The 27,150-nt window shown below is 40.6% G+C and overlaps 2 protein-coding genes and 1 long non-coding RNA gene across 10 annotated transcripts; all 3 read left to right on the top strand.

Moving 5' to 3' along the window:
* Window positions 1-26,175, top strand: LOC131226740 (uncharacterized). 8 transcript variants are annotated; one of them, XR_009162001.1, is made up of 10 exons: window positions 19-157; window positions 248-315; window positions 768-882; window positions 8,350-8,469; window positions 11,888-11,961; window positions 15,375-15,429; window positions 23,289-23,390; window positions 23,493-23,601; window positions 25,381-25,612; window positions 26,008-26,175. XR_009162001.1 is itself a non-coding variant. In XM_058222434.1 (9 exons), the coding sequence occupies exons 1-9, from the start codon at window positions 133-135 to the stop codon at window positions 25,499-25,501; spliced, it is 708 nt and encodes a 235-aa protein (XP_058078417.1). In that variant the 5' UTR covers window positions 19-132; the 3' UTR covers window positions 25,502-26,175. The 8 variants fall into 8 exon arrangements, 7 of the variants coding, with proteins under 7 accessions (XP_058078418.1, XP_058078420.1, XP_058078416.1 ...); XM_058222434.1 differs by having other exon boundaries at window positions 862-931; window positions 8,386-8,469; window positions 25,381-26,175; XM_058222432.1 differs by having other exon boundaries at window positions 862-931; window positions 25,381-26,175.
* LOC131226743 (uncharacterized) lies at window positions 8,465-11,739 on the top strand. The gene is made up of 2 exons (XR_009162002.1): window positions 8,465-8,589; window positions 8,691-11,739. It is a non-coding gene; the product is annotated as an uncharacterized LOC131226743 (long non-coding RNA).
* Window positions 17,254-19,389, top strand: LOC131226742 (uncharacterized). Its single transcript, XM_058222438.1, has 2 exons — window positions 17,254-17,827; window positions 18,064-19,389. Exons 1-2 carry the CDS (start codon window positions 17,500-17,502, stop codon window positions 18,099-18,101), a joined length of 366 nt encoding a protein of 121 aa, XP_058078421.1. The 5' UTR covers window positions 17,254-17,499; the 3' UTR covers window positions 18,102-19,389.
* Window positions 26,176-27,150: the final 975 nt, after the last annotated feature.

The raw sequence follows: 27,150 nt of genomic DNA, 5'->3' as shown, positions 1-27,150 counted from the left end.
TACGTTTGAAGAGTCACCACCAACAGCCGAGTCTAGCCCCAAGCCCTCATACAATACAGTAACATAGAGAAAACCTTTCAAACCAGAAAAACATGCAGGAAGCGAAAGAAGAAGAAGAGATTGTCTGTCTGGATGAGTCTTTTTTCATCAATTGCGAGTAATAATCATAAAACAACAGAAAAATAGAGAAAACCCATTTTTTGTTTGCAATTTCTCTAATCATATTTTCAATTTTTATTTCTTGCAGTTATCAGCTCACCTCTTTCACATTTGGGTCCCATGTTCTTCAGCTCTTTTGCCTTCAATCTTCTTCTAGTAAGTGTTTCAATACAAGAGGAGTCTTTGTACAGTTTGCTCCTGCTTCCTACCCTGACAAGTGCTGCCTATGTTTTGATAATCCAGACCCTTGGTATTGTGTGTCCAAAAGTTGATGGGCCGTGCCCCCAAAATCTCCCAGATAGGGAGATCCTAGCCACCAATATTGGGGCCTTTTTTAATTTTTTTTTAATTTTTTTAATTTTTTTAAAATTTTTTTAATTTTTTTTTTAAAATACCTGAATGTGGACCCTCGATGTGTTTCTCTTCTTAATATTCCAGTTGTTGTCTGAAAATTGAATGGTTAGGATTGTATCATCAGAGAGGTTTCTGGGGCATTGACTGTCCATGGTGTGGCATACTTGTCAGGATTGAGAACCCATGTATATTTTTAGTAAATGCTAAGAATCTTGATTTGGGTGTTCTTATAGAGGTTATTTTGTATTGATCAGACTCCGCGTTGGGTGATTGGGTCATCCATGTGTGGGGCCCCTGCATGGTTGGATGATCCGACTGACCGTCTGGTGGGTCATGCTGTGGATGCAGATATCCAGACCATCAGAAACAGTAACAATCAACATTCCAAGTTCAATAGACAAGTCTGCTTATTTCTGGAGTAAGATTGTCATGTTGTTAAGATTTGGTAATGTGGGTCGTTCGAGTTCTGGCCTCCAAGATGGATGGCTTGGATCGCGTCACCTTTTCAGCCATGTGGGTACCATCTGCCAGTGGCCCGAGTATCTAACCTTAAGCATGATTAACCGAGAATGACCTCTTTTCCATACAACTTGATCAGTGGTGAGGAAATCTTATTCTGTATTAAGCAGAATTTCTCATTGTAGGTGACAACAACTGTTTGGTTGAAACTGGAAACCTCAAACGAAGGTTTATTTCTAGATCAAGCTAATAAGTGGATAAATCAGCCTAGAGTGAACTTTGACAGATTGACAACCATAAACATAGGAATCTATTTATTCAACTCGCATGATAGAATTTATATGCAGCTCCCGTCTTGTGGTACACATGGAAAGCTATAAGTTGATTGGGATTGTTACTCTGGTGGGCCGCCATGTGGAGTGGGCTATATCCCAAAAGCGAGGGGATTGGTCTATGGCAGCCATCTGATTAGTGTCCTGCAATCAGAATGTTAGATGTTCTAATAGCAAAATGCGCAAACCCTAAACTTGATTGCCAGAGTTGTCCAATCACTGGCATATTTGGCATACAGCCATCCACACCGTGGCCTATCATATAAACAATCCCGATCATCACGCATGTTTCATGGGGATGGAGCTGCGTGGAACTTGAAAACATGAGGTACATGACAGTATTCCTTGAAATAGAGTAGAGTTGGCAAGGGACAAGCGCAAATTATTCCAAGATCTATATCTTGACTAAAATGGAATGTGTCTTCATGATTATGGGCCTTAGTTATAGGAACTCTCCAGTCTCCACCTGAGGTGCCACTGCCGCTCCCTCCTTAGAAACTCCCTCCCAGTTCTTAGGTATCCATGCTTATTGACTTTTTGTGAACTGTCACTTTGTGGCCCCTGCTAATGCTCTCCCTTTGTGTGAGTAAATCATGAGCTCCTTTGGTTTTCTCATGTTGGGGGAGGGGTGCATGACATTGCTGATTGGCAATCTTCCCTTTCTTTACTGGACATCCTTCTTTCTATTTAATAAATTTCAGTTATCAATTAAAGAAAAAGGAACCATGGCCTCTTTTCATAGAGGAGAGAGGATCTATGTTTTACTTGAGTAACACTTATCGGTATCAACTGCGAAGAAATTCATGGGCTCCTTACATAGAGTAGTAAGTCAATCATACGTAAGGTATTGAGACTGGAAAGATGATACATGAGAATCACTCTAAATCCCAAATTCTAGAGATACAAATACAACAAAGATTTGGTTTCAATTTATAGTATAATCATGTCAAAGTACTTTTCCAATGGACTTGTTCCTATCCAATAAAATTCAATCTAAACTTTAAATAATTAGCAGGCATGGAATTCAAAACTCAATCTAAGTTTGGGAAGGAGGATCTGTAATCCTCATCCGAGTAGATACCCAAGTTTCTTAAAGAATCTGAGCATCATTGGCCTTTGATACTCAAATCTTTCAAGTGTTTGGACTATTAGAGAAGGGATTCCCCATCCTTGAAACTTAAGTTCCACATTTACTTTTTTGGTTAAAGAGAACGGTAATTTTATTAAGAAATGTCGAAGTGAAAAGAATAAAAATACAACACCTAAAAAACTCAAAAAGGCATGAGAGTTGAAGCCTCCTTAACGTACACCTCCCATTCAGACGTAAGCTTTTTAATCCTATAGATCACTTCATTCTCCCCTTCTATGATGTTGCGAAAACACCGGTCATTCCTAGACCTTAGATGGCCCACAAGATTGCCATAACAAGCAAACGCCACACAACTTTTTGCACCTTCCCTCCACCCCCACCATGCCAGACCCAGAGAAGCTCCTCCACAGACTTAGGCATTACCCAAGCCGTACCCAACCACGATAGGAAGAAATCCCATATTCTAGAGGCAAAAGGGCAATGGATAAAAATGTGATCGATTGATTCCTCATTTCCCATGCACACAAGGCAAATGTTTGGCAACACAAGCACTCTTCTTTGAAGATTGTCTATGGTTAGGATTCTCTTCCGGCCTACCATCCAAACAAAAGCTGCAACTCTAAGGGGAGCTCTGTAGAACCAATGATGAAATGGGTGATTTGGCAGAAGTTGCAAAGATGAACCTGAAGATTACTTTAACTAAGAGCTGGCATGATTTACTCCCTACTCACACCATATTATCTTCTTGGGAAGGGAGCAACTGAATCAAGAAGCTTCAACAACAATAAAAAGTCTTCCACCTCAGTATCCGACAAGAGGGGCACCAAACAAACTTCCCCCCAACCATTGAGTATCAATCCACCATGCACACATGCCTTTCCGGTGCTAGCCTGGCAAGTCTAGGAAACATGCCCTAAAGCGCTTGCGAGTCACGCTAGATTTTCGCCCAGAATCTTATTCGAGAACCCAATCAGACTTTGAAGGAAATGCCCCTGGTCACCATATGATGCGTTCCGATAATTGCTTTCCAAACACCTGAAGCTTTGTCGAAGGATGAGACCTTAACAAACCAACCTCCCTCCTGCACCCCATACTTGGCTGCAATCAAATTTCTCCATAACCTCCCCTCCTCAACGTTGAATCTCCAAATCCACTTCCCAATCAAAGCCATATTCATAATATGTAGAGGCTTTATACCTGCTATTGGCTTGCAAACCTCCTCCCATCTTAGAAGATGGAACCTTCTCCCTTCACTATCCCCATGCCAAAGGAAATCCCTCCCCATCTTCTCAAGCTTATCCAACATTGATTTTAGGCATTTAAGTAATGACATAAAATATAACGGCATATTGGCAAATGCCGACTTGATCAAAGTAATGTGGGCCCCCAAAGACATATACCTACGTTTCCACGTAGCAAGTTTCCAGTCAATCCTTTCAATCAACTTGTCCTAAAGGTACTTTGCTGGTTTCCCCAAGCGAAGAGGCAAGCCCAAATAAAGAGTCGGGAAGTAATCGGTTTGACATTCGAAAGCAAGAGTCATCCGATGTAGATCCTCAAGATCTATGTGCACACCCAACATTTTTGACTTCGCCGCGTTTATCTTCAACCTTGAGACTGCCTCAAAACACACTAGGATCTTTCTCAAGTTCCAACATAATCCATCTTCGCCTCGCAAAAAAGAAGCGTGTCGTCTACGTATTGGAGATGAGATATGCTGCACATCTACTGCTGTTTTTTAATCATAGACCTATTAACTGTTTAGAATTTATAGGGCACCATACCAATTGGGCTACAAAATCAGCTTACAATATTTTGGGGGAATATTTTGAGTCTTTGACATGATTTTGAGCACATTTGGGAATAGTGCAGTATTCTGGCATGTTTCCTCTACAGCATTTAAAATGTTATTATTAATTTTCCAAGAACATCAGATGGGTGCTTTAAACTTATAAGAAGAAAGGACACATGCAAAGCTGTACTAACTATTGTGGGATTAAACTTATGAGCCATATTATGAAACTTTGGGAAAGAGTGATTGAGCAAAAGGCCAAGGTATGAGACATGTATTAGAATATCAGTTTCCTTCCACGCCAAGAGATCTACCATTGAAGCTATTTTCCTACTTAGGCAATTAATGGAGAAATACAGGGAGAGGAGAAAGGATCCCACATTGTCTTTATTAACTTAGGGAAAGTTCATGATATGGTCCTTAGAGAGTTAATCTGGTGGATGTTGGAAAAGAAAGGAGTCTCAAGAGGATATATTGACATGATTAAGGATATGTATGAGGGAGCGGTGAGAAATGTGAGGACCACTAGTGGAGAGACAAGTGAGTTCCAAATTATTGGAGGCTTAGACCAAGAGTCAATATTAAGCCCGTACCCTTTCACATTGGTTATGGATGAGTTAAGAAGGCATTTGCAGGAAGAGATCCCATGATGTATGTTGTTTGCAGATACAGTTTTGATTAACAAGACGAGGGAGCATAAACACAAAGCCAAATTTATAGAGGGGTGCTTTTAGAATCTAATAATTTGAAATTAGTCAGACTAAAATAGAGTATGTGGAGTGCAATTTTAGTAACAATAGGAGTAGAAAGGAGGAATTAGTTAAGATTTTTTACCAAGAAGTTTTCCAAAATGACCACTTTTGATATCTTGGGTCTATAATTCATGAAAATGGAGAGATTGAAATGGATGTTGCCCATAGAATTCAAGCTGGGTGGAAAAAATGGAGATTTGCCTTTGGATTTTTTTGTGATTGTTGTGTGCCACTCAAACTGAAAGGGAAATTTTATAGGTTAGCTACAAGACAAACCATGCTTTATGGGCAGAATGTTGAGCAATTAAAGAACGAGATGTTTATAGGATGAGAGGCAAGACAATGAAGGCTGGGATTAGAAATAAATGCATTTAAGGGAACTTAGGAGTGGCACTGATATGTAATAAGATGATGAAAGGTAGGCTTACGGGTTGTTTGGCACTGCGGATTTGGGGGGATTTGAAGGTATTCTGAATTCGTTAATCGTTTGGTAGGGTGGATTAGAGGGTATTCCAAATCCAGGGGATTTCAAATCCACACTTTTGGTGAGCTTTGCAATCCCTCCTTTGTGCTTGGATTAACAATCCTCTCCTTTTTTGTGCTCATTTTAAAGGCAAGAGAGTTGCATATATAACATGTGCCACTAGGCTACTAATTTATTGTACACGTGGTTTGATGATGATATCTTAAAACAATCAAGTTATTTACTGCATCACTAACATTGCATCAATAGAATGATCTGAGCAATTCAAACATTGGCCATGTAAATCAACGGTAAAAAAAACATTGGTTAGTCGCTTGGTTGTGATCCTATGCTTGTGGCCCATCCGGGGGTTGGAATTTCATCATTTCTGGCCAAAGTATATATTTCAATGGGCTTATTACAATCACTGTATGAAAATTACATATGTACACTAATTAGGGATATTAAAGTCGATTTAGTAATTAAATTCAAACTCCTGTAAATAGACTATATAATTTAAGCGCATAGCTATTTTTGGATTACAGGGGATTCTGAATCCAGAGTGCCAAAAACAACTAGAGAATTCTGAATCCAAGGTATTCCAAATCTGGGGGATTTCCAATCTAGGTATTCCAAATCCACGGTGGTTTAGTCATGGGCAATGGAGACGAAGAACTCCCTCGGTTGGAAGGAGTGAGTTGGTACAAGTTGAAGGTTGTAAATGCGCAAGGGGAAGGCCTAAAAGGACATGGGTGGAGGTAGAAAGAAAAGAGTTGATGACCTATGGTCTAACTAAAGTTATAGCCCTTGAGAGTTGAATGGCGGAACATGATTCATGTAGCTGACCCCAATATTTGGGCCAAGGCTTAGATGATGATGATGACCAAATGGAGGCTTTAGCAGTGTAAAAAGAAAGATACTACGATTTTTTTAACATCTATCTCAGGGGTAAATATGTTAGCATTTTATTATTTCGGCAGGAATTAGGGCCAACTGAATTCATATAGCATGTCACAAAATAGTTGGGACAAGGCTATAATGACGATAATGATTTTTGCATAAGACAAAAACATTATGGTTCCCAGTATGGTATTAAAAAATCTTTACGTTATGACAACAATGACTGTTATATAATGGCAACGGTGGTGCCAATTATGCGATATGGGGCTGTAATGCCCGATTTGGGAAAAAAAAAAAGAAAGAAAAAAGAGAGATCCCGTAACGGGCTAGTAATGGCTGTTACGGCCTTGTAATGAGCCAGTATGGGTCTATAATGGGCAGATATACTTTTCTCTTTTAAAAGAATTTCAACTGTTATAGGGCCGTAATGGTTGTTACGAGGGCCATAACAACCATTACGGCCCATTTTGTCATGACCGTAAGGCTGGCTGTTACAACCACTGTTACCGTTATTGAATACCTTACTACATGGCTTCAACCAAATTGCCATATGTTTTAATTAATCCTTGAAATTTTGGATTTTGGAGGATCCACCATTTCCAATCCTTGTCAGACTCAATATCTATAACCACACTCAGGTAACATAATAATAAACTACATTTATACAATGTCCAAAACAATATAGGATTAATCCCAGTTAACATCACTTAGGGCTTGTTTGGGAGCGTGGATTTGGAACCCCTTGGATTTGAAAACCCCTGGATTTGGAATCCTCCCATTGTGTTTGGCACCCGGAATTTAGAATCCCATCTAATCCAAAAGTAGCTATGCATAGTATATTTACAGGGGTTTGAATTTAATAACTAAATCAACTTTAATATCTCTAATTAGTGTATGTATGTAATGTTTGACACAATGGTTGTAACAAGCCCATTGAAATATATACTTTGCCTGAAAACAATGAAATTCCAAGTCTTGGATGGGCTACTAGCACAAGATCGCATCTGAGTGACTAACCAACGACTTTTAACTGTTGATTTACATGGATAATGTTTGGACGGCTCAGATCATCGCATTAAAGTAATTATAGTGATGCAATTGATAATCTAATCGTTTTGGGATATCATCAGTGGGCCATGTGCCCAATAGATTAATAGTCTAGTGACACACATGTTACACATGCAACTCTTGGAAGGATTTTAGATGTAATCCAAGCTTTCACCGTGGATTTCGAGGGGATTTGAAACCCCCAGTTACTTTATGGTGTCAAACATACCAGGGGATTTGAAATCCCCTCAAACCCCCCCAAATCCATGGTGCCAAATGACCCCTTAGTGGGTGGACTTCAGAAGCCATTGAAATTACCAAGATGATGAAATAACAGCTGAATTAGGTCCTGTCATTTGGTATAAGTAGCAACAACCCCCACCCCATGATTTAAATAGCGGTTTAGGAATTTAACTACTGGTACAACTTGCCCTGACATGTCTGTATTAGTTCCAAATCTGTGAACATCATCTGTTGACTTCTTTTTTTTTTGCAAACCAAACCATATGATTCAGTCAAAACCAAGTCATACTGCAAAATGTTTTGAACCACATGCCCTTCAATTCTAATTTATGTTTCAATGTTGGCGTGTCAGAGAAATCATAAGGTCTTCATCATCAGAGCTTCAACAGTGTCCTTCATACGCCAATCAATGCATGTGGGGCCCAAGGTTAAATAATAGCTCCTTGGTTAGGTAATCCAGACCATTGATATGATGAGCCCCATGTGGATGGAGGATGCCCTAACAATGTCCAAGGTTGGGAGATCCTAACCTTTGGTTAGGGGGCTACAAATCAATAGCTAGGATCTTTCATCTGGAATATTTTTAGGGCAGCTGCCATCCATCTGAGGTCCCTATAGTTCAATTGCTTGGATCATGTAAACCATGAGCCACTTGCACAGACTGGCACATAGGAATGCTATTCATGTTAGCGTTGCATATGGTTTCTTCTAACACCTTCCTGTTTTATATTGTCTACTAATCATTATTTGTGTGGCAGCTGACTATGATCTCACAGGGCAGTTGGTATGGCCAGGTGCTTTGCTGCTGAACAATTACCTCTCCAAGAATGTCGACATACTTAAAGGATGTTCAGTTGTCGAATTAGGCTCAGGTGTCGGTAAGTTGTATGTAGGTTGTATCTACATCTCTCCTTTATTCCATCAAAATTCATATATGTAACAGTAAGACATGGAGGAATCCATGGTGAATTCAACATTCAACAGGAAAGGTACGAGGAGTTTCAACATGAGGTCTTGGGGTCGAAACCCATAGGTGGTGAAATCCCACTGCGGCGTGCGTGGGTGTGTGTGTAAAAAAAGAAGAAGAAGAAGAAGTGAGAATTGGCAAATTTAAGTTGTTTAGATTCAATGGGTATGCAGTCAAGGAGAAGAAAGGAGGTAAGGGGTAAAAAAGATTTACAATGAAGGTTGTGTGATGGAATGTGAGGGGCTTGGTAACCCCATTTGTTGGTCTGTTCTTAAAAAATTGCTTAGAACGAGAAAAGTTGTTATTGTTTGTTTCAAGAATCAGAATTGGCCAGTGTTAATGGCAATGTGATTTATGAATCTAAATCAATAAAGGTTTCGCATTTTTACTTGCCACCAGGTCTGTGGGGCAATTTTTATGATGTGGAACAATGACACAGTTATGGTCAATGTTTTCAAGATTGGTATTGATGGATGTATTACACCCTTGGGATACGGAAACAGTGAAACATTGGGAAATTTGGTCGAATTTTTCAATGAAACTTCAAGAGATGTTAAAAAATACATAATTACACACTTAAAACTCAAAATATCACAAAAAGCAAGTGCACGCAATAAGTTTCCTTTGTATAAGGTCCTAAACCATTGTGCTATCTCAAAGAAGTGATGCAACTGTATTCAAAATCAATTCGTATCATTTATAAATCTAAGAAATGAATTAAAAGTGGAAGACTTGACATAGAAATGGAATTTTGTAAGTTTTTTTTTTCCTGAAAACCCAAGTGTTACTACTATCAATATCGTTGTATTGACAATACATAATCAATACAATGTGATCCATTGTGATTCATTACAATAATATCGTCGATATCCAAAAATCCCACAACTTCCTGCAAGTTTCATATCACTGAGGTGCGATATCAATAATATCGGCTGATGTATCGGCCAATATTGTTGATATCGCAAACAGTGGGTTATGGTTGAAGACAAACAGGTGGGTTTTAGTTTCCTGTCTCGATTATTTGTGCTGTAGGGGAAATTTTCAGGTAGACGATGATGGTAGTTTACGGCCTTTATAATCCAAGCTTGCAGTCCCAGTTTTGATCAAAGTGCTTATGCTAGATGGAATCTCCTGTGGTGTGTGTAGAGTGATCTTAACACAATCATATTTTCTCCTGGGCAGGAGGGGGGTGTTGGTGGGAGTGGGGGAGGAGGGATCAGGTCTATATGATTCTATTTGAAATGAACAATCTATCTTATTTGCCTTTATGTACTTTGTCAAGAAGGCATTGAGAGATGGGAATTGGGATCTCCAAGTGGTGGTGGATGTTTGAGGAGAAACCGGACACTTTTTGGAGGCATGTGAGTGGGGGAAATATGGTGTTGAAGGGAAGATGGTTTCCCAGGATTGGTGCTAGCTAGTTCAAGAAGTTTCGAGGTGTGGAAAGCTATTAGCTAGGTGGGGCACTAGTCCGATGGCTCCAGCAGAGTTAGTGTGGAAATCAGGAGGGGTGTTCGTTTTCTGTTTGGTAGAGGAGACAAATCTGGTTTTGAATGGATGCTTGGATGGATGATGTGCCGCTTGCAATGTTCTATCAGGCTTTGTTCACTCTTGTGAATATCAACGATGAATCGATGATAAGGTCCAGGACATTAATGGTGGGGGATGTTGTAGTCTAGAATATCCAATTGCATAACATTTTGTTGGACACAATCAATTTGTTTGCTGATCGATTTGGCTGGTTACAAGAAGTTCATATAGATAGTTTGACCAGTGACAGAAAAGTTTGAAGATGGGCTCCAAATGCCAGTATTTTGGCAAGATCATTCTTGTTGGTGTTATTTTTGAGGGTGGTTAATTCTTCTCCTCGTGTAAAGTTTGGAAGGCCCCATTGCTTGGGAATGACTACAAATAAAATTCTAATGTTGGACAACCTAAATGAGTGCAACATGGTCTTACCCAACATGTGTTTCAAATGTACAGAGGAAACTGTTGATTGTCCATTCATTCATTTCTCTTTGGTCCTCATTTGTTGACCAATTTGGGACCTGTTGGGCTTTTAAGAAGTCCATCAATGAAGTGCTGTTGGACTGGTATGGTGGTCTGTTCAAGGGCTGATTAGAGATTTTGTGGAAGATGATCTTCCTTTCTGTACTCTGGGGGTGTAGAAGGAGAGAAGAATGTTCAAAGATGAGGCCATACCGATAGTCTCCTAACAGAATCCTGCTCATGGCGATTAATTGGGCACTGAAGAGACTAGGGTTCAAGGGGGTGCTGATCAGCAGATCTGTTAGCGAGTCTGTCTTTAGTGATGTTGAAGTTTCTAGCTGCAGTTTTTGCTGGTGGGGCTGGCTTTTTTTTTTTTCTTTTTTCTTTTTTCTGTTGTTTCCCTTTTTTGTTGGCCTGATAGCGGAGTGACAAGAGGGTAACTTGCTGGTTTGCTATCTTTGTTTTTGTTTCTCTTTATTATTGGAATCGTCTCCTTTCAAAATAATAATAATAATAGGGGGGATGTTTGGTGGGTCCCTATTTTATGCAAGAGAGAGATTCTTGTCAATTATAGAGCTACAGTTGTTTTAGATGCGTATTCCATTGCTATGAATGTCATTGTGATGCATTGGTACTTGAACTGCTGAGGCTTCTCACAAGAGAAGGATTTTCTGTCCTTCCTCTGAGATCTTACCCATTCACTGGGGGGACTACACCGTGTATTTTTCAAGGCCCGATTAACAGGCCAGACTGGTCATCAGGTGGGCCATGCATGTATGTCGATTGTGGGCTGTTAGTAAGTTCCTTCTAATCATCCATTTGTTTTATACATGTGGCCTACTGGATACCAAACTGAAGTGACTTCCAGGCCACAACACATATGCTATTGGCCCTACCTAATAAATGGCCTAGACGTCATACTGTGTGGGGAGAGTGGGTCTTGAAATCCTACTCTCAGAAGTAGCCTCTGCATTTTCCTGTCTACTACCATAGTGATGTCTATGTGCATCTATATTTCTCCTAAAAAGCTACATGCACATGCATACAGCCAAAGAGGTGTTCTTAAGAATCACATCGGATGGGTTTGGGCCCATAATTCAGTGGTAGACAGCCTGCGTTTCCAGCTTGTAATCTCGGGTTCTATCCTAGCTTCTCCCCAAAAAAGAAAAAAAAGAAAAAAAGAAAAGAAAAGAATGAATGCACTCAAAACATGACCAGATATTCATCACATATGGATGTGCGGAGCTTGTTCTGATAATTAGCACATGCTTTCTCCTAACTGCTGACCTGTTTTTCCATTTTCATAAAATGATGCCTTAGAACTCCATTCTTGTTTTCAGGCATTACAGGTATACTGTGTAGCAGATTTTGTCGTGAGGTGGTCTTGACTGATCATAATGAAGAAGTTCTCAAGGCATGGTCTAATATCATCTAGTCTCTTTCTTCTTTTCATTTCCCATTACTTGTGTTAGGAATGCTTACACATTGTCGAGTTCAAATTTCCATTTCTGGACCAGCAATTGTGAAAGAACTACATGTTGGATTTTTATCCAATGTTGGATGTGTGTAGTATAGGGGTTTATGTATTGGACTACTGGATACAATAACCTATTTGGTGGCTTGTGGAACCCCACACCTACCTAAATTGTGACAACCTGATCACTGTTTCACTGTATATATGGGGATTACTACTGATGGTCAGAATTGTTCATCTGATGGCACCATCATGGACATACCACAGTATAAGAGATCTCATTGGTTAGACTATTCTAACCACTGCACTAACCATCCGATTAGCACCATGCAAAGCCATGCAAGCATGATAGAGCTTTCATCTTCATTTGGATTGGTGGAATCTAAAAAGTAAAATTGGAAAGAAAAATGTATCTGAGAAAAATAGTGGACAAGGAAATATGTGGAAAAGAATCCTTAAATAGTTGTCTGTTTTAGTTTTCCCGATTCCATGGAAATGTGGGATGTTCAATGGTCAAAAATTGAAATGTCTTAAAAAGTGTGTGTGTGTGTGTGTGTGTGTATATATATATATATATATATAAGGAAACTGTAGATAGGAAAGCAAATTTCCACAGATTACTTTATTGTTGCAAGCGGCGGAAAATGTTTTCTTTTCCATGGTTAGCTTTTGGATTCCACCAATCCAAACAGGCTCTTAGTTCTGTCGTTTAGCCTAGTAATGGCAATCCAAGTAGCTCCACTATATCACTGCATGGAATGTAAAATCAACTTACATTCTCAATTATTTGTAAAAGAAGACTGTAACCAGTAAACTCTAATTTGAAGAGAATCCATCTTCGAAAAGTCATTTAGATGGAACCTAGTATCTGTTTTTCATTGTTTCCTAATCTCTTTATATATTGATTACAAGACTCAAATGTATTTTAATCTAGCTACATATGTTTTATACATTTAATGCCTGTGGCTCTAATATAACTAAATAATTAATAATAGATTTTTAAATATTCTCATATAGCAGTATTGAATTATCAGCTTATAAGGTTGTTAAAAGGGCCGTACCCCACACCACATGCACCCACAAAAAATGAAAAGGACTAGCAAGTGATCAGAACCATTTGGACTCTGGGATTGTGGTGATGTTGAAGTGGATCAACAATTTATGTGCCTTGAGCCATTGAAGTTACTGTATGAAAATCCCGAAAAGTGGATAGGTTGATTCTGATTTCGGTGGAGGGGAAGCTCTATCCCACTAGAATTGTGGAGAACATGTTCGCCAATGGGTTGAGGAAGGATGTTAATATTGGGTGCTTGGTTGGAGAGGATGATGCCAATCTATAGGGGATGGTTTTGTTTGATGGAGGGATGTTCTTTCCAGGGAAAAAGACAATGATGCGTCTGAGAGGGGCCCAGGGTGTTGCGGACATTGATCAATTGAAACCCAAGGAAATGGAGAATGCAAGGTTACTCATTCATCAAGAAGAGTGGGGAGCATGTACCAGTGGGACCCAAGAGTATGAGGTCTCTATTCTGCCGGTCTTTTATGGTGGCTCACATGCTTTGGGAGGTGCTCATTACTTGGACATGTTGCTGAAGAGTGACACAATTGAAGCTGATCTTGTTTCACATCATATTTTTACATTAAAAAATCATGTCACTGCAGCAGAGATTGTTTGCCAAAACGACCTTGTAATAATGCAATTTACAATCTGTTCAAATGATGAAGGACCATCTCGCCCTTCTACAATGCTTTATTTTAAAACTGGATTTTGTCATCTTTTGGTACTGAAAATTCCCTCTTTTTTTTTGTTGTCTTTCTTTTTTAACATTCAACACTTTTCATACTAAAAGTGTTCTTTACAGTATCCCCTGTTGTTGCCAAAAGCTATTCTTTTTCCAGAAAAAAAACGCAACATCTTCCAGTATTATTAGAAGGATTTTCTGTTGCTTTTCCTATCGGTAACAGATTGAAAGGAGTCTCTTTTCTGGATTCATTTCTAATGAGAAAATGATATTGGATGGTCATCCTGGCCAATGGGAATCAGTGTCATCTAATCGCACCCAATGTGAATTTAATAATTCATAAATACAAATATATCTTGTTTTATAAATTTGAATGGCTAATGTGGAAGCCAACTCTTGAGCTAAAGGCGTGATGTCAGTCATTCAATTATAATGTCTCCCTACCTCTTTTGTAGCTATGGTTTTTTCTTTTAGTAATCCTATTACTCACCGAAAAAATGAAGATTCAAATTGCTATTATTCAAATCAATAGAGTGAACATAATCAAATTGGGGCTAGCCCACCTGCATTCATAAAGAGGAACCAGCTTCCAAATCATTTTGAATTGCAATTATTGGTTGTTCATCCTCATGAAGTAGAAAGATCCTGCATTCACTTCTGTTTTTACCTCTATATTTAATTGGACTACGGCAATTTAGTTCAAATAAGCATCCAACAAACCCTAAATTGCCCAACTTTCTAGCTTATCTATACTATAGTCTATATGTCATGTGAGCAGCATTTGGCCAATGTTACTACTGTAATTAGTTGTGGGGTGGGTAGAAATATTCAGTTTTATCATCTGCGTAGCCATTCAACCCAAGGGCATGTTTGTCCTTTCAACTCCTTTGGAGTAGCCCACATCAACTCCTCTTCTTTGCTTGTAGCCCACACCAAAGAAATCCCTCCCTCGCCGCACCCTTTCCCTGAGTGTCTCCCCCCTACTCTCTCCACATGCACTGCATTTGCCATACCCATAGTGTCTATATACAACATGCCCATTAATTTCTTACATTTCCTTTCTTTCATTACCCAAATCACAAGTGAATCCACCTTTCTCTGGGGTACAAACCATGTTATGAGCAGTGTGTTTGTGGCTACATGGAAGCTGGATATGGTAGCATAAGGAATTCTATTTTTCTGCCTTTTCCTGCCCCATATTATTACTTGATGCATTTCATGTCTGTCCTAAGATGCATTGTATAATATTTGGGTGAGAAGTAACATCCCCCACCCCAAACAATGAAGGACCTACAAATGGACATGAGTGCATTTTGAAGTTAGTATATTTGTATTGAACAAAATAGCCGTTGACCCAAACGGCACGATTGCTTCATCTGTTTGAGGAAACGAGTTCCCTTCCCATTTGAAGCTGGTTTGACAGACTTTTCCATTCTGCTCCCATGCATTCCAAATGAAGCGCCAGTTTCAATGTGAAGTTGGGCCTGTTTAAATAGGGCACAACTGCCATTTGCACTTCTTCTTTCTTCCAAGCAGTACCCAAGTTTTAGTCAAGTTCTTTAATTTCTTTGTTTACCTTGTGTGTTTTCTTTATACTTTTTCTCTTATCAGATCTTGAACAAAAATATTGAGCTACACCAGCCATCTGAAACTCCGGATTGTGTTGGTAAGAGATTAATTTCTCAAGTTCTGGTCTTTATTGCAATAAACTAATATCTGATTTTATTTATGGGAGTATGGGTGCTTTGCTAAGCCCAAACACATGTACAAGTCGGTTAATGCACACGCCACTAAGGTGAAATGTCCAACCCATCCATCGCATGGACCTCGCCAATCGCCATATTGATGCTAATGCTTAAAGATAAAAGGTGGTCCACTTGGTGTGCCATGATATTAGAAATAACTGGACAGGCTAGAAAACTTTGATCTTCACAACCGTATATTTGTTCGGTTATTGTGGACCGACCTAATTCTTGGGATAGGGAATCTACATAGGGCTACCTTCTGGTGGATGGCTTGGACATTACACCTATTATCCAGGCTGGCATATGTGGCGGCGTATTAGCTGACTTGTACTATAGTACGTGCCTATTGGCATCGAGCCGAGTCGAGTCTATAGAGAATGCTAGTGTATTGTATTTATTGTGTGTCCTTTTAGTGTAAGTGCATGTGCACACTTCCCTATTCCCCTGCAGTGTACTATATGCTTTTTCATAATAAAATATTATGTGTTAGGACATGCAAGCCTAACACATTATCTCTCCCAAACTCTTCTCCTCCTTCTCTCTCAATATTCTCATCTCTTCTTCACATTATTCTCATTAAATCTTTTTCTACTTGGTATCAAAGCAAGTTCCAGGCATTCCGCATCCAACAGGTTGAGAGGCGACACGTCACCTTGCTGACGTCAGCGTTGTACGGACGCATGGGCTCTATTTGAGCTAAAAGTTTAGGGGTTTGATAGATCTTGATTTTAGAAGATTTGTCATGATTTTTTCAGAATTTATTGGACCTCATTTCATGGTATTTTGGGCGAAATAGAGAAATTCGAAAATCGGTTCCAGATTCCGTTTTTCTTCGATCTACCTCAAATCGGTAAGCTTTTCTTTGGTTTCTTTGCTCAAGATGGACCGAAATCTTCCTCCCAAGCTATCCATGGTGGATTTTTTACTTAAGATCAATGTTTGAGAGGTTTTTAACCTCAAATGGGCGTGCGGCTGGGCCGTTTTTCACTCGGTCAGGCCCTATTTGACTGCGTTTCGTGGTATTTTGGATGATTGATATTTGTTTGAGGTTTATCTCTTGTTATGTTGAAGGATTGAGTGAGATAGAGTTGTTTGAATCAATCTTTCTTGGCATAGGGGGTCTCTTGGCATAGGTTTATTTCTCTTGGACTCTATTATGGCTGACAAAGGGCCCTCATCTCTTGGCATAGGGTCTCTTGAATCTAACCCCTTGCAGATTACCTCCATTAAGTTGAATGGTGACAACTATCTTCAATGGGCACAATCTGTAAAAGTATTTTTAGGAGCCCGTGACAAGTTGTCGTATATTTTGGATGATTCCCCAAGCTCTACAGATGTTACCTACAAGTCTTGGACAAAGAAGAATTATCAAGTTATTGCATAGTTGTTGAATAACATGGATTCCTTGATTAGCCACTCAGTGATGTTTTTATCCTCGGCTAAAGGCATTTGGGATACGTCTCATGATATGTTCTCGGAATCTCAGAATTTTTTACGGGTATTCCAGCTTATTCAAGAAATTGGTCGGTTTCAACAAAACTCCAGATCCTTAAAAGACTACTATTCGATGCTTCGGGGTATGTGGGATGAGTTGGATATGTATCAACCTCTTCCTTCCAAATGTAAAGAGGATCATGAACATGCTCATAAGCAACGGAATGATACTCGTATCATGCAGTTTCTCGCTGGGTTGAGTTCTGATTATCTTCACGTTTGCGATCAGGTTGTTATGCAGGATGCTCTTCCCCCATTGACGACAGTCTATGCCATGTGTCAGCGTGCTATAATCTCTACTCTTCCTTCTCATTCATTTGTGCCACCCGAGCGTTCAGCACATCTTGTTGGCGATCAGTCCTCCCTTGGTCTTCGGGTACCATCCTTGAGCTCAGGGCGCATTTCTGGTTTTGGTGGTCGTGGTAGAGGTCGCGATCTAGATCGCAGTCGCGGCGGCTGTAGTCTTCGTGGTCGTGGTAGACGTGGACGAGGACGTGATGGTTCCCGCATTTGTTCACATTGCGGTGGAACTAATCACACTATTGATTATTGCTGGCAGCTACATGGTTGTCCTACGTATGCCGCTGCTTCTGTTACTTCCACTGTTACTTCTGAGACACAGTCTTCCACCCCGACAGCTGAGCAGTCTACTTCAGGGGAGTCTTATTATTTCTCGGGCGGCATATGATGCCCTTATGCGGCTTCACATTCGGGATATTCCTGAGCCTTCTCACGCAGCTTCGGCCCAGTCAGGTACCGCCCTTCTTGCGTCATCCTCTCCTACCTCCTGGGTCATTGACTCTGGAGCTTCCTCCCATATGACTGGTAAGTTGCAATTCTTTTCTTCTTATTCTTCTTCTTCTCCCACTCAGTATGTCACAGTCGCAGATGGAACCCAATCTCCCATCTCTGGGATTGGTTTCATCCATCTCTCTTCTTCCTTGTCTTTGTCCTCCGTATTGCATGTGCCTCGTTTTCCATTAAACTTATTGTCTGTTACCTCTCTTACTAAATCACTCAATTGTTCCATCACCTTCTTTCCTTCTTATTGTTTGTTTTAGGACCTACAGACGAAGAGAGTGATTGGTGGGGGGCATGAGCGAGGAGGCGTTTATCTTCTCGATGATACACCTGTTGCCGCTTCTAGTACCCTTTCTCTAGATCAAGAGTCCATGACTCGGTGGCATTGCCGCTTAGGCCACCCATCCATTGCTAGATTGAGACTTTTATTTCCCTCCTTACCTGTCACTAAACCATTATGCTGTGATATTTGTGAATTGTCTAAATATCATCGTGCTACGTTTCCTCCTAGCTCTTCTGAGAGGAAATCTCAACCTTTTCTTCTAGTTCACTCGGATGTTTGGGGACCAGCTCCGGTTACCTCGACTTTTGGATTTAGATATTTTGTTACCTTTATTGATGGTTATTCCCGCATGACTTGGATTTATCTTTTGAAATCTAAAAGTGAAGTGTTTGACGCGTTTAAAGTGTTTTATCATGAAGTGTGCGCTCAATTTCATTGTTCCATCAAATCCCTCCATTCTGATAATGGGAGAGAATACATGTCTGCTGCCTTTCTGTCCTTCTTGCAGGAACGTGGTATTTTATCTAGGACGTCATGTGCTCGCACTCCTCAACAAAATGGTATTGCAGAACGAAAGAATCGTCATCTTCTTGAAGTTGCTCGCACCCTTCTACTTGGTATGCATCTACCCAAACATTTTTGGGGTGATGCTCTTTTAATTGCTACCTTTCTTATTAATCGTATACCCTCACGTATTCTGTCTTATAAATCTTCATTTACTATTTTGTATCCTCATGATAATCCATTTCATCTACCACCTAAAGTTTTTGGTTGTACATGCTTTGTTTAAATTTTGGATGGGAGTAATGATAAACTTAGTCCCAGGGCGATTAAATGTGTCTTTATAGGGTATACTCGGAGTCAGAAAGGTTATAAATGCTTTGACCCATTGACTCGCAAGAAATATGTCTCTGCCGATGTCACCTTCTTTGAGGATCTTTCTTTTTTCTCCTCTCCAGGCCGATCCCTCTGTGATCCTCTTGCGCGTCAGGGGGAGTATAACTCTTATCCTCTTTCCACTAATGATCATGGGAAAACTCCTCTCCCCTCTATTCAGCATCCTGTTGGTGATATGGGTGAGCCTAAGCCTCTGCGGGTGTATCAGCGTCGAGATAAATCTTCACAAGCTCAGTCATCTACCCTTCCGCTTACTTTGGATGTTGGTTCAGGTGACTCTCCTAACTCGAGTTTAGATCTTCTCATTGCCTTGCGCAAAGGGTCACGATCTTGTACTCAACACCCCATTAGTAATTTCGTTTCATATGATCATCTTTCACCGTCTTTTCAGTCACTTGCAGCTTCCCTTTCATCACAGACTATTCCTAGATCTCTTTCACATGCTCTTCAGAGTCCTGATTGGACAAAGGCGATGATGGAAGAAATGTCTGCTCTTGAGAAGAATCATACCTGGGATCTTGTGCCACTTCCTATAGGCCATAAGCCTGTTGGCTGTCGATGGGTTTATACAATCAAGTTTCTTCCAGATGGCTCAATTGATCGCTATAAAGCCCGTCTTGTTGCTAAAGGTTACACCCAGACTCATGGTGTGGATTACTTCGAGACATTTTCTCCAGTGGCTAAGCTTAATTCAATTCGTGTTGTGCTCTCCTTGGCCGTTAATTTATCATGGCCCTTGTTTCAGCTTGATGTTAAGAATGCATTTCTCCATGGGGATCTTACAGAGGAAGTTTACATGCATCAACCTTCTGGCTTTGTTGCTTCTCACAACCCTGCACTTGTATGTCGGTTGAAGAAGGCTCTTTATGGACTCAAACAATCTCCACGTGCATGGTTCGAAAAATTTAGTCAGGCTCTCTTGAAGTTTGGCTTTGTTCATAGTCATGCTGATCATTCTCTCTTTATATGTCGTTGATCGACGGGCATCATGGCTCTCATTGTCTATGTGGATGATATTGTTTTGTCCAGTAGTGATTCTGCTGGAATGAGGGAGGTCAAAGATTTTTTGAAGACCAAGTTTGAAATCAAGGATCTTGGTCCTCTTCGCTACTTCCTCGGAATTGAAGTTGTTCGCTCATCATCCAAATTGGTCTTGTCACAATGAAAATATGGGCTCGATTTTTTCATGGAGACCGGCATGTTAGGGTGCAAGCCTGTTACTACTCCCATTGATACTTCACAGAAGCTTCGACCAGATGATGGTCCTCTCCTTACTGATCCCGAGATGTATTGATGACTTGTAGGCCGGCTTATTTACCTGACTATTACTCGCCCAGATCTCTCATTTGCAGTGGGGGTTGTTAGCCAATTCATGCAAGCTCCCTGTACTTCTTATCTCACGGCTGTCTACCGCATACTTCAGTATTTAAAATCAGCCCCGGGTCTTGGCCTCTACTTTCAGTTGCATGGTCATCTTCATCTTTCTGGCTATTCCCATGCTGATTGTGCAGGTAGTACTTTTGATCACCGCTCTACATCCGGCTTCTGTACCTTCCTAGGTGGCAATCTTATAACCTGGAAGAGCAAAAAGCAGCCAGTTGTTGCCCGGTCCTCGGCTGAAGCTGAATATCGTGCTATGGCTCATGCGACATGTGAACTTGTGTGGCTTCGCAATCTTCTTGAAGAACTTGGCTATCCTCCTTCGGGTCCTATTCCTCTTCACCGTGACAATCAAGCGGCCATCCGTATTGCTCGTAACCCAGTTTTCCACGAGCGAACCAAGCATATTGAGGTTGACTGTCACTTTATTCGAGAGAAAGTCGCTTCTAAGGAAATTGTCACTCCTTTTGTTCGATCTGGGGATCAACTTGCTGATGTTCTTACAAAATCCTTGAGTCGAGATGCTCTTTATTGTGTTCGTGACAAGTTGGGCATGATCAACATCTATGCTCCAACTTGAGGGGGAGTATAGAGAATGCTAGTGTATTGTATTTATTGTGTGTCCTTTTAGTGTAAGTGCATGTGCACACTTCCCTATTCCCCTGCAGTGTACTATATGCTTTTTCATAATAAAATATTATGTGTTAGGGCATGCAAGCCTAACACATTATCTCTCCCAAACTCTCCTCCTCCTTCTCTCTCAATATTCTCATCTCTTCTTCACATTATCCTCATTAAATCTTTTTCTACTGAGTCGATGTGGGCCAAGCTCGGCTCGGCTTGTCCATGCTTTACTCGAGTTCGAGCTCAAGCTCGAGCTCGGCCTCGAGCTCAACATTGAAGCTTGGCTTGTTTGCCAAAGCTGTCGAGCTAGTGGTTCAAGTCGAGTCAAGTTTACCTCGAGTCGAGCTCGAGCTTGTTGGGTGAGAGAGTGATGGATTCTGTTCTTGATCCTCCTCCATTGATGAAAAATTCAAAAATCTTAGGAGAATCAAAACAAAACCCGATGAAAAAACCAAACAAAGCTTTGAATCAGATGAGGAAACTTGTAAGAACCAATCTGTTCTTGATCTTCTTCCACCAGTAGAAATCCAAGTACTAAAAAAGAAACGGAGTAGAACACAGATCAGAAATCCAAGTAAAGAGCTCTAGCCAATCAGATCATTGGATTTCCTTGAAGCTCTAACAAATCTGAGAAGAACCCATCTCAGATTTCTTGGGTTTCTCGCCCAAGAAGTAGATCTCAAGAAATTGAAATCATACTATTGTGGAGCTGAAATGAAAACTGGTGGTGGTGGTCCTGGCGGGTGTGCGGTCAGGTAGAGACTCTAGGGTTTGTTTTCTTCTTTTTTAAAAGTTAAAACTTAAAACTTATATTAATAATAATAATAATATATATATATATATAATATAATATAATATTTAGCCGAGTTGAGCTCGAGTTCGAGCTTCGAGTCAAGTCGAGTTCGAGTCGAGTCGAGTTGAAATGCCCCCTGGTCGAACTCGGCTCGAACTCAACTCGAGCTTTAAATAATTAACTTGAGTCGGACCGAATCAGCCATTCAAGCCGAGTCAATCCGAGCTGACTTGAGCCGAGTCGAGCGAGTTTTTCGAGCTAGCTTGACTCGTGAACAGCCCTAAGCAAAGCTCTTATTTATGAATATTCAATTATAGTGTAAGACTGGCGATAATTCACCAACAATTTTGAAGTGGTGGTGTGACTCATCCAATGTGCCTTTGGCATGCATGTGGAGGAATCAGGACCATCTAAATCAATGATCCCAATGTGGATGGAGCATAGCCCAAAAATCTCGCTGATCAGATGATCTTAATGATCTGATTTTGCATGTTGGACTTGGACTGTTGACTATTTCCTTTTTTAAGTGTCCATTTGATTGCAGCCAATTGGGGCCAGTGGTTTGGACAATCCAGATTGACTTTGCAAATATGCCATGTGTAGGGTGGATTGCTCCCAACTATTTTAATATTGATGTTGTACTATCACCTTATTCTGCCTCAGTGGTGATATAGGTTTTCTGGTGAGAAGAGAGCGTATGAGATATGGAGAACCTACTGTAGCAGAACAATGCATACTGTCACTTCCAGTTAGAAACCCGTTTCATTGAAGGCGTTTGGATAATTTGATCTGCATTGGATAGCTCATTCAAAGGTGGACCGCATGTCAATTAATTGTAGTTAGAGACTGTTCTTTTAGGCTGCATTTTAATGGCACATGAAAATGGATTTTGGATGCGCATCTAAGCTGCTGTTTTGGATGCACAATTGAATTGATTTCCAAACGCTTGAGTCTAATCAAGTGGATATCATAAAGGTTAATAATTTTTTTCAATGGCAACACAAAATTTTATTAGAGCTAACAGGAAAAAAAAAAAACTTTCCAAAAGGAAAAAAATAAAAAATAAAAAATCCAAAAAAATAATATTTAAGCAGGGCTCAGGCCTAAATTTTAAGCCCGTTTATTAACAGGCCGGGCTCAAGCTGGTGTCTAAGAGCCTGTCAGCCTGGCCCAGGCCAGCCTGTTTATGATTTCAAGGGCTCTTTTGTTGTATAGCATGCATAATGGGGCACAATTGATGAACATCCCAGAACTTTTACACACGAGGGCGGCTGGGCTTGGGCTCAGACCTGTTTCTTTTTGCCTGTCATGCGTTCAGGCCGGGCACAGGCCTAGGTTTTACTTCATGGGCCAGGCTTAGACAGACCTTGGCCTGACCTGAGCCTGGCTTGTTGACAGCCCTACCGAAAGTGCACCCTAGCATCTCTCTCACATGGAATTGTTTTTGGCACATTACTAGGTGATGTTGATGAGAACCCTATTGCATTTCCTTTGATAATTTCTTGCAGGATTAGTAGCTGAGAAGCTGGAGTGGGGAAATGCTGATGACATTAGCCGAATCTTACAAAAATATTCTGGCGGATTTGATCTAGTTCTTGGAGCTGACATCTATATCCTAGTTTACCTTCTTTCTTTCTTTTTTTCCCAAGTTTGTTTTCCTTTGTTAGTCACTAATGCTATTTTGCCTTTTAAACTCCTTGACAGTACTGTAAGCTTTCAACAGTCTAGCATTCCTCCACTTTTTGATACTGTAGAGCAGCTTCTCCGTTTCAGAAAGGGTAGCTGCAAATTCATACTGGGATATGTATCTCGAGCAAAGATGTAAGTGACATAAGCTTCCGTGGACTTGTGATGGTTAAGCTCTAGATTAGCTTGCTTTCTGTTAAGAGAATATGGATAAGCTATCTAAAATCCATCTTCCTATGTGTGAGAAATGGGCTGTTTATTAGGCAGGCCCCACCATGTATGCACCCAAGCCATAAAATCCATCTGGTATGCTTGTCAGGTGCACTGCACATGTATCTTGAAGGTGGATGTTGGTTTCGCTAATCTTCTGGTAACTGTCTGTCTTGGCTTTTGGCTTGAGAAAATATATGGTTGGGCCGGCATAACGAATTTCCTGACCTGACCCATTAGGACACACCCTCCGAAGGGGCGTTTGAGACCTAAATGCAATTTTCATCCAAACAACAGTTGAGCTTGTGCGTTTGGATGGACTTTGCAAACCTGTCTCGTCTCCCACTCGACAAAATAGGTGCCAAAATGCTGTGTCAACAAAACCAACCTGATTGCTTTTTGCCGAGTCGACCAGAAAAAGCTGGGTCGAAACCTCCTTTTTAGGAAAGAAGGTCAAAAATTGGACAGACAGGATAATCCAATTTGGAAAAATTTTAGCCTGAACCCATGGGCCACACTTTTACAGACTTAAAACCTGAGATGAGGATCATATTAAGTCCTCAAGAATGAATGTGCTTTAAAACCCAATGTGGAAGTCTCCTGTAAGAGCATCGATGCAAGAAAACTGGTCATGGATATTGGACATGCATAGACAAAAGCATTACAAGTGCCAACATGTCATAGGTGCTCAAGATAGGACCATCACAGAGTGGTCCCGGTGGTGAATGTTCCTAGACCAAAAAATCTGGTCAGCACATATAAGAGCTGGGCTCCACATTCACAGAGACATGGACTGTTGGAAAATGATCACCAGTGTATAAATTCAACATGCATGTGTCACGCACCTTCTTTTTTTTAAATTAAAACACACAACACCCCATATAGGCACTGGAACCCATGACCTCATTGTTGAAACACAGTCTACCACTGAGCCATGGGTTGGAACATGCATGTGTCACTCATCTGATAAGTGGGCCAGCCTGGTTTTTAGGATAGGATCAGACAGTCATGGAGGGGACTGGTTGATGAACATCAAGGATCCTGCCTATATGTGCCACATTGGGACATGTGGGGCATTTGTATTCAGCACTTGAAGATGTGAGTCTGGAAATAACAGTCCTCATGATACTGAATGTAGGTTAACCCTCTTCCTTGGATTCTACCTGATAATCATTCTGAGTCTTTGTTGGTGGTGCATTTCTTATTTCCTCAAAATTTCACTTTGAGATCAGGGAACAACCATTTAGCAAAGGTGGAAACTATTTGAACCTGCTCATGTACACATGCCAGCATTGTACAAATGTGTGAGATCCTGAACGTTCATCACACGTGCGCTCGGGGAATGTCATAAACCCAAAATCCGCCCAGTACACACATCACATGAACAATGAGTTAGACTGCTGGCTATCCATCTTCTAGTTCTAACTGTCCATTTTTATCCTTGTGTATGGTCAACCTTGTGTGGGTCATCCATATTTTTTTTAGATTAGGAGCATTCACTGTGGATTCCTGGTGAATGGCAACCACTCATACACGCCATGTCTGCATTTGTATTCTTGTACCTGGTGGACACAGTTGCTTGGCTTCAAATGCCACCCCGCAGCAAATTCAGACTCGAAAATAGAATGTGTCTCAACACCAACTGTTCTTTTTGAAAACTTGGATTTCTTATCTAATTGATTTCATTGTTTCCTTTTGGAGCAGTATGGACACAATGGTTGTTGATGAAGCTACACGGCACGGAATGCAGATCAGTGAAGTACATGGGACCAGATCAGTGGTCGGAAACCTTGAAGGAGTCATTTTCGAGGTCTCCCTTCATTAAAGCATGAAATATACTGCAAAGGGGGTCTTTGTTTCTATTCAGGACACAAATTTGGGACCTTCCAATCGTGTGGCTCAAGCCCAAGCGCTGGAAGCACAGCCTTATTACCATGTAAGTTTGAGAAATTATAAGATCCTTTTACCAGAGGATAACAGTTTTGTCTGAGGGAGCCTCATCAGTCTAGACCATAGATCTGTTGGGACCTCCTTGGCTAAAATCATGCCTTTAAAATCTCTTTGATAGGACAATCTTAACCTTTCAATTCATGGCCTGAAAATGGCTGGCAAAGAAGTCCACTTTCAACTGGAAAGGGACCAAAGAAATGGTAGTTGGGTCTTCAAATAGGAAGATTTCTGGGGCAGTAGCATCAAACCAATTATCTGGATTGATGAACCTTGGACCCCAGTTTTCCAAACTGTAAAACAATCACAAAGAGCACATCTGTGGGCCTATGATCTTATAATTCCTCTTGAGTTTCGATTTTGTTGTTTTGCTTACATGGACAGGCATGAAGCTTAAGTCCACTGTTGATGGCTGTGCGGAGAGAGCAAATCTCGAATTTTTCTTTCTTTTTCTTTTTCTTTTTCTTTTAAATTATTATATTTTAATGTGATAATCTGTTATCTCTATCCAGAAATGTATTATATGGAGTTATTAAACCATTTCAAAGTCAAGAGACCTTCCAGGTAGAACAACACATTGATGGGTATGATGATGGCTTGGATTTCCTCTTTGCACAAGGGTTCCATGGTTCAATGATCCAAACAATTCTGTCAATGTCCTTTGATGTGATAAACCAAATATTTCAATTTGTAGCATGTAAATACTAAGGAAGAAAATGCAATAGGGTCACACATGGCTGAATGAAGACCCAAGTCTGGTGGATGTTTCATGGTAATGGTGTCTAGGGGTGTACATGAACTGAGCTCGGTTAGCTCGCTCAACTCGACTCGAAAAAGCTCGATTCAACTCGGTTCGAGCCGAGTCGAGCTGATTTTTTGAGCTCGAAATAATTTCGAACTGAGTTCGAGCTTGCCTGAGTTCGACTCGACTCGGATCGAACCCCAACTTGAATTGAACTTGGATTGAACTAGCTTGGTGACTCGGTTACTTTCATACTGATGCTGCTCACTAAATGTTTGATGAAATGACTCAACGAAGTGTCGGCTAGTGGCAAGGAAGGTATGTATATGAAACAAATACCATTTTTCCTTGATTTTGATGTTGCCTATAAGGTGTTTGATGAAATACTTGTAAATAGCTACTACTATTTTACATATAGTGAGAAATTGAAAGTGCATTGCATGTGTTCGTGAAAATGCCGCAGAGGCTTGATTTTGGCTCGAACTCGGCTCGAACTAGCTCAAGCTGCTGACCAAACCGAGCCGAGCTGGCCAGTCAAGCTCGAGGACTGAGCCGAGCCAAGTTTGAGTTGGGGTCAACTAGTGGCCAAGCCGAGTCGAGTTGAGGCCAGCTCGACTCGGTTCAACTCGGTGTGCACCCCTAATGGTGCCCCCATGTTGGGTCCCAATTGATCAATGGTCCCCACAAACAGGAATCAACAACTTGATACATCAAGAGTATCCTTGAGTAGGGAATCAGTATAGTTTCGTAATTTCGTAATTGCATTACAATTACTTAAAACGATA

Source organism: Magnolia sinica, chromosome 15 (assembly GCF_029962835.1).
Source record: "Magnolia sinica isolate HGM2019 chromosome 15, MsV1, whole genome shotgun sequence".
Taxonomy (NCBI): Eukaryota; Viridiplantae; Streptophyta; class Magnoliopsida; order Magnoliales; family Magnoliaceae; genus Magnolia; species Magnolia sinica.
Note: the sequence above shows the minus strand (reverse complement) of the source record. Positions and strands in the feature narration are given on the sequence as shown.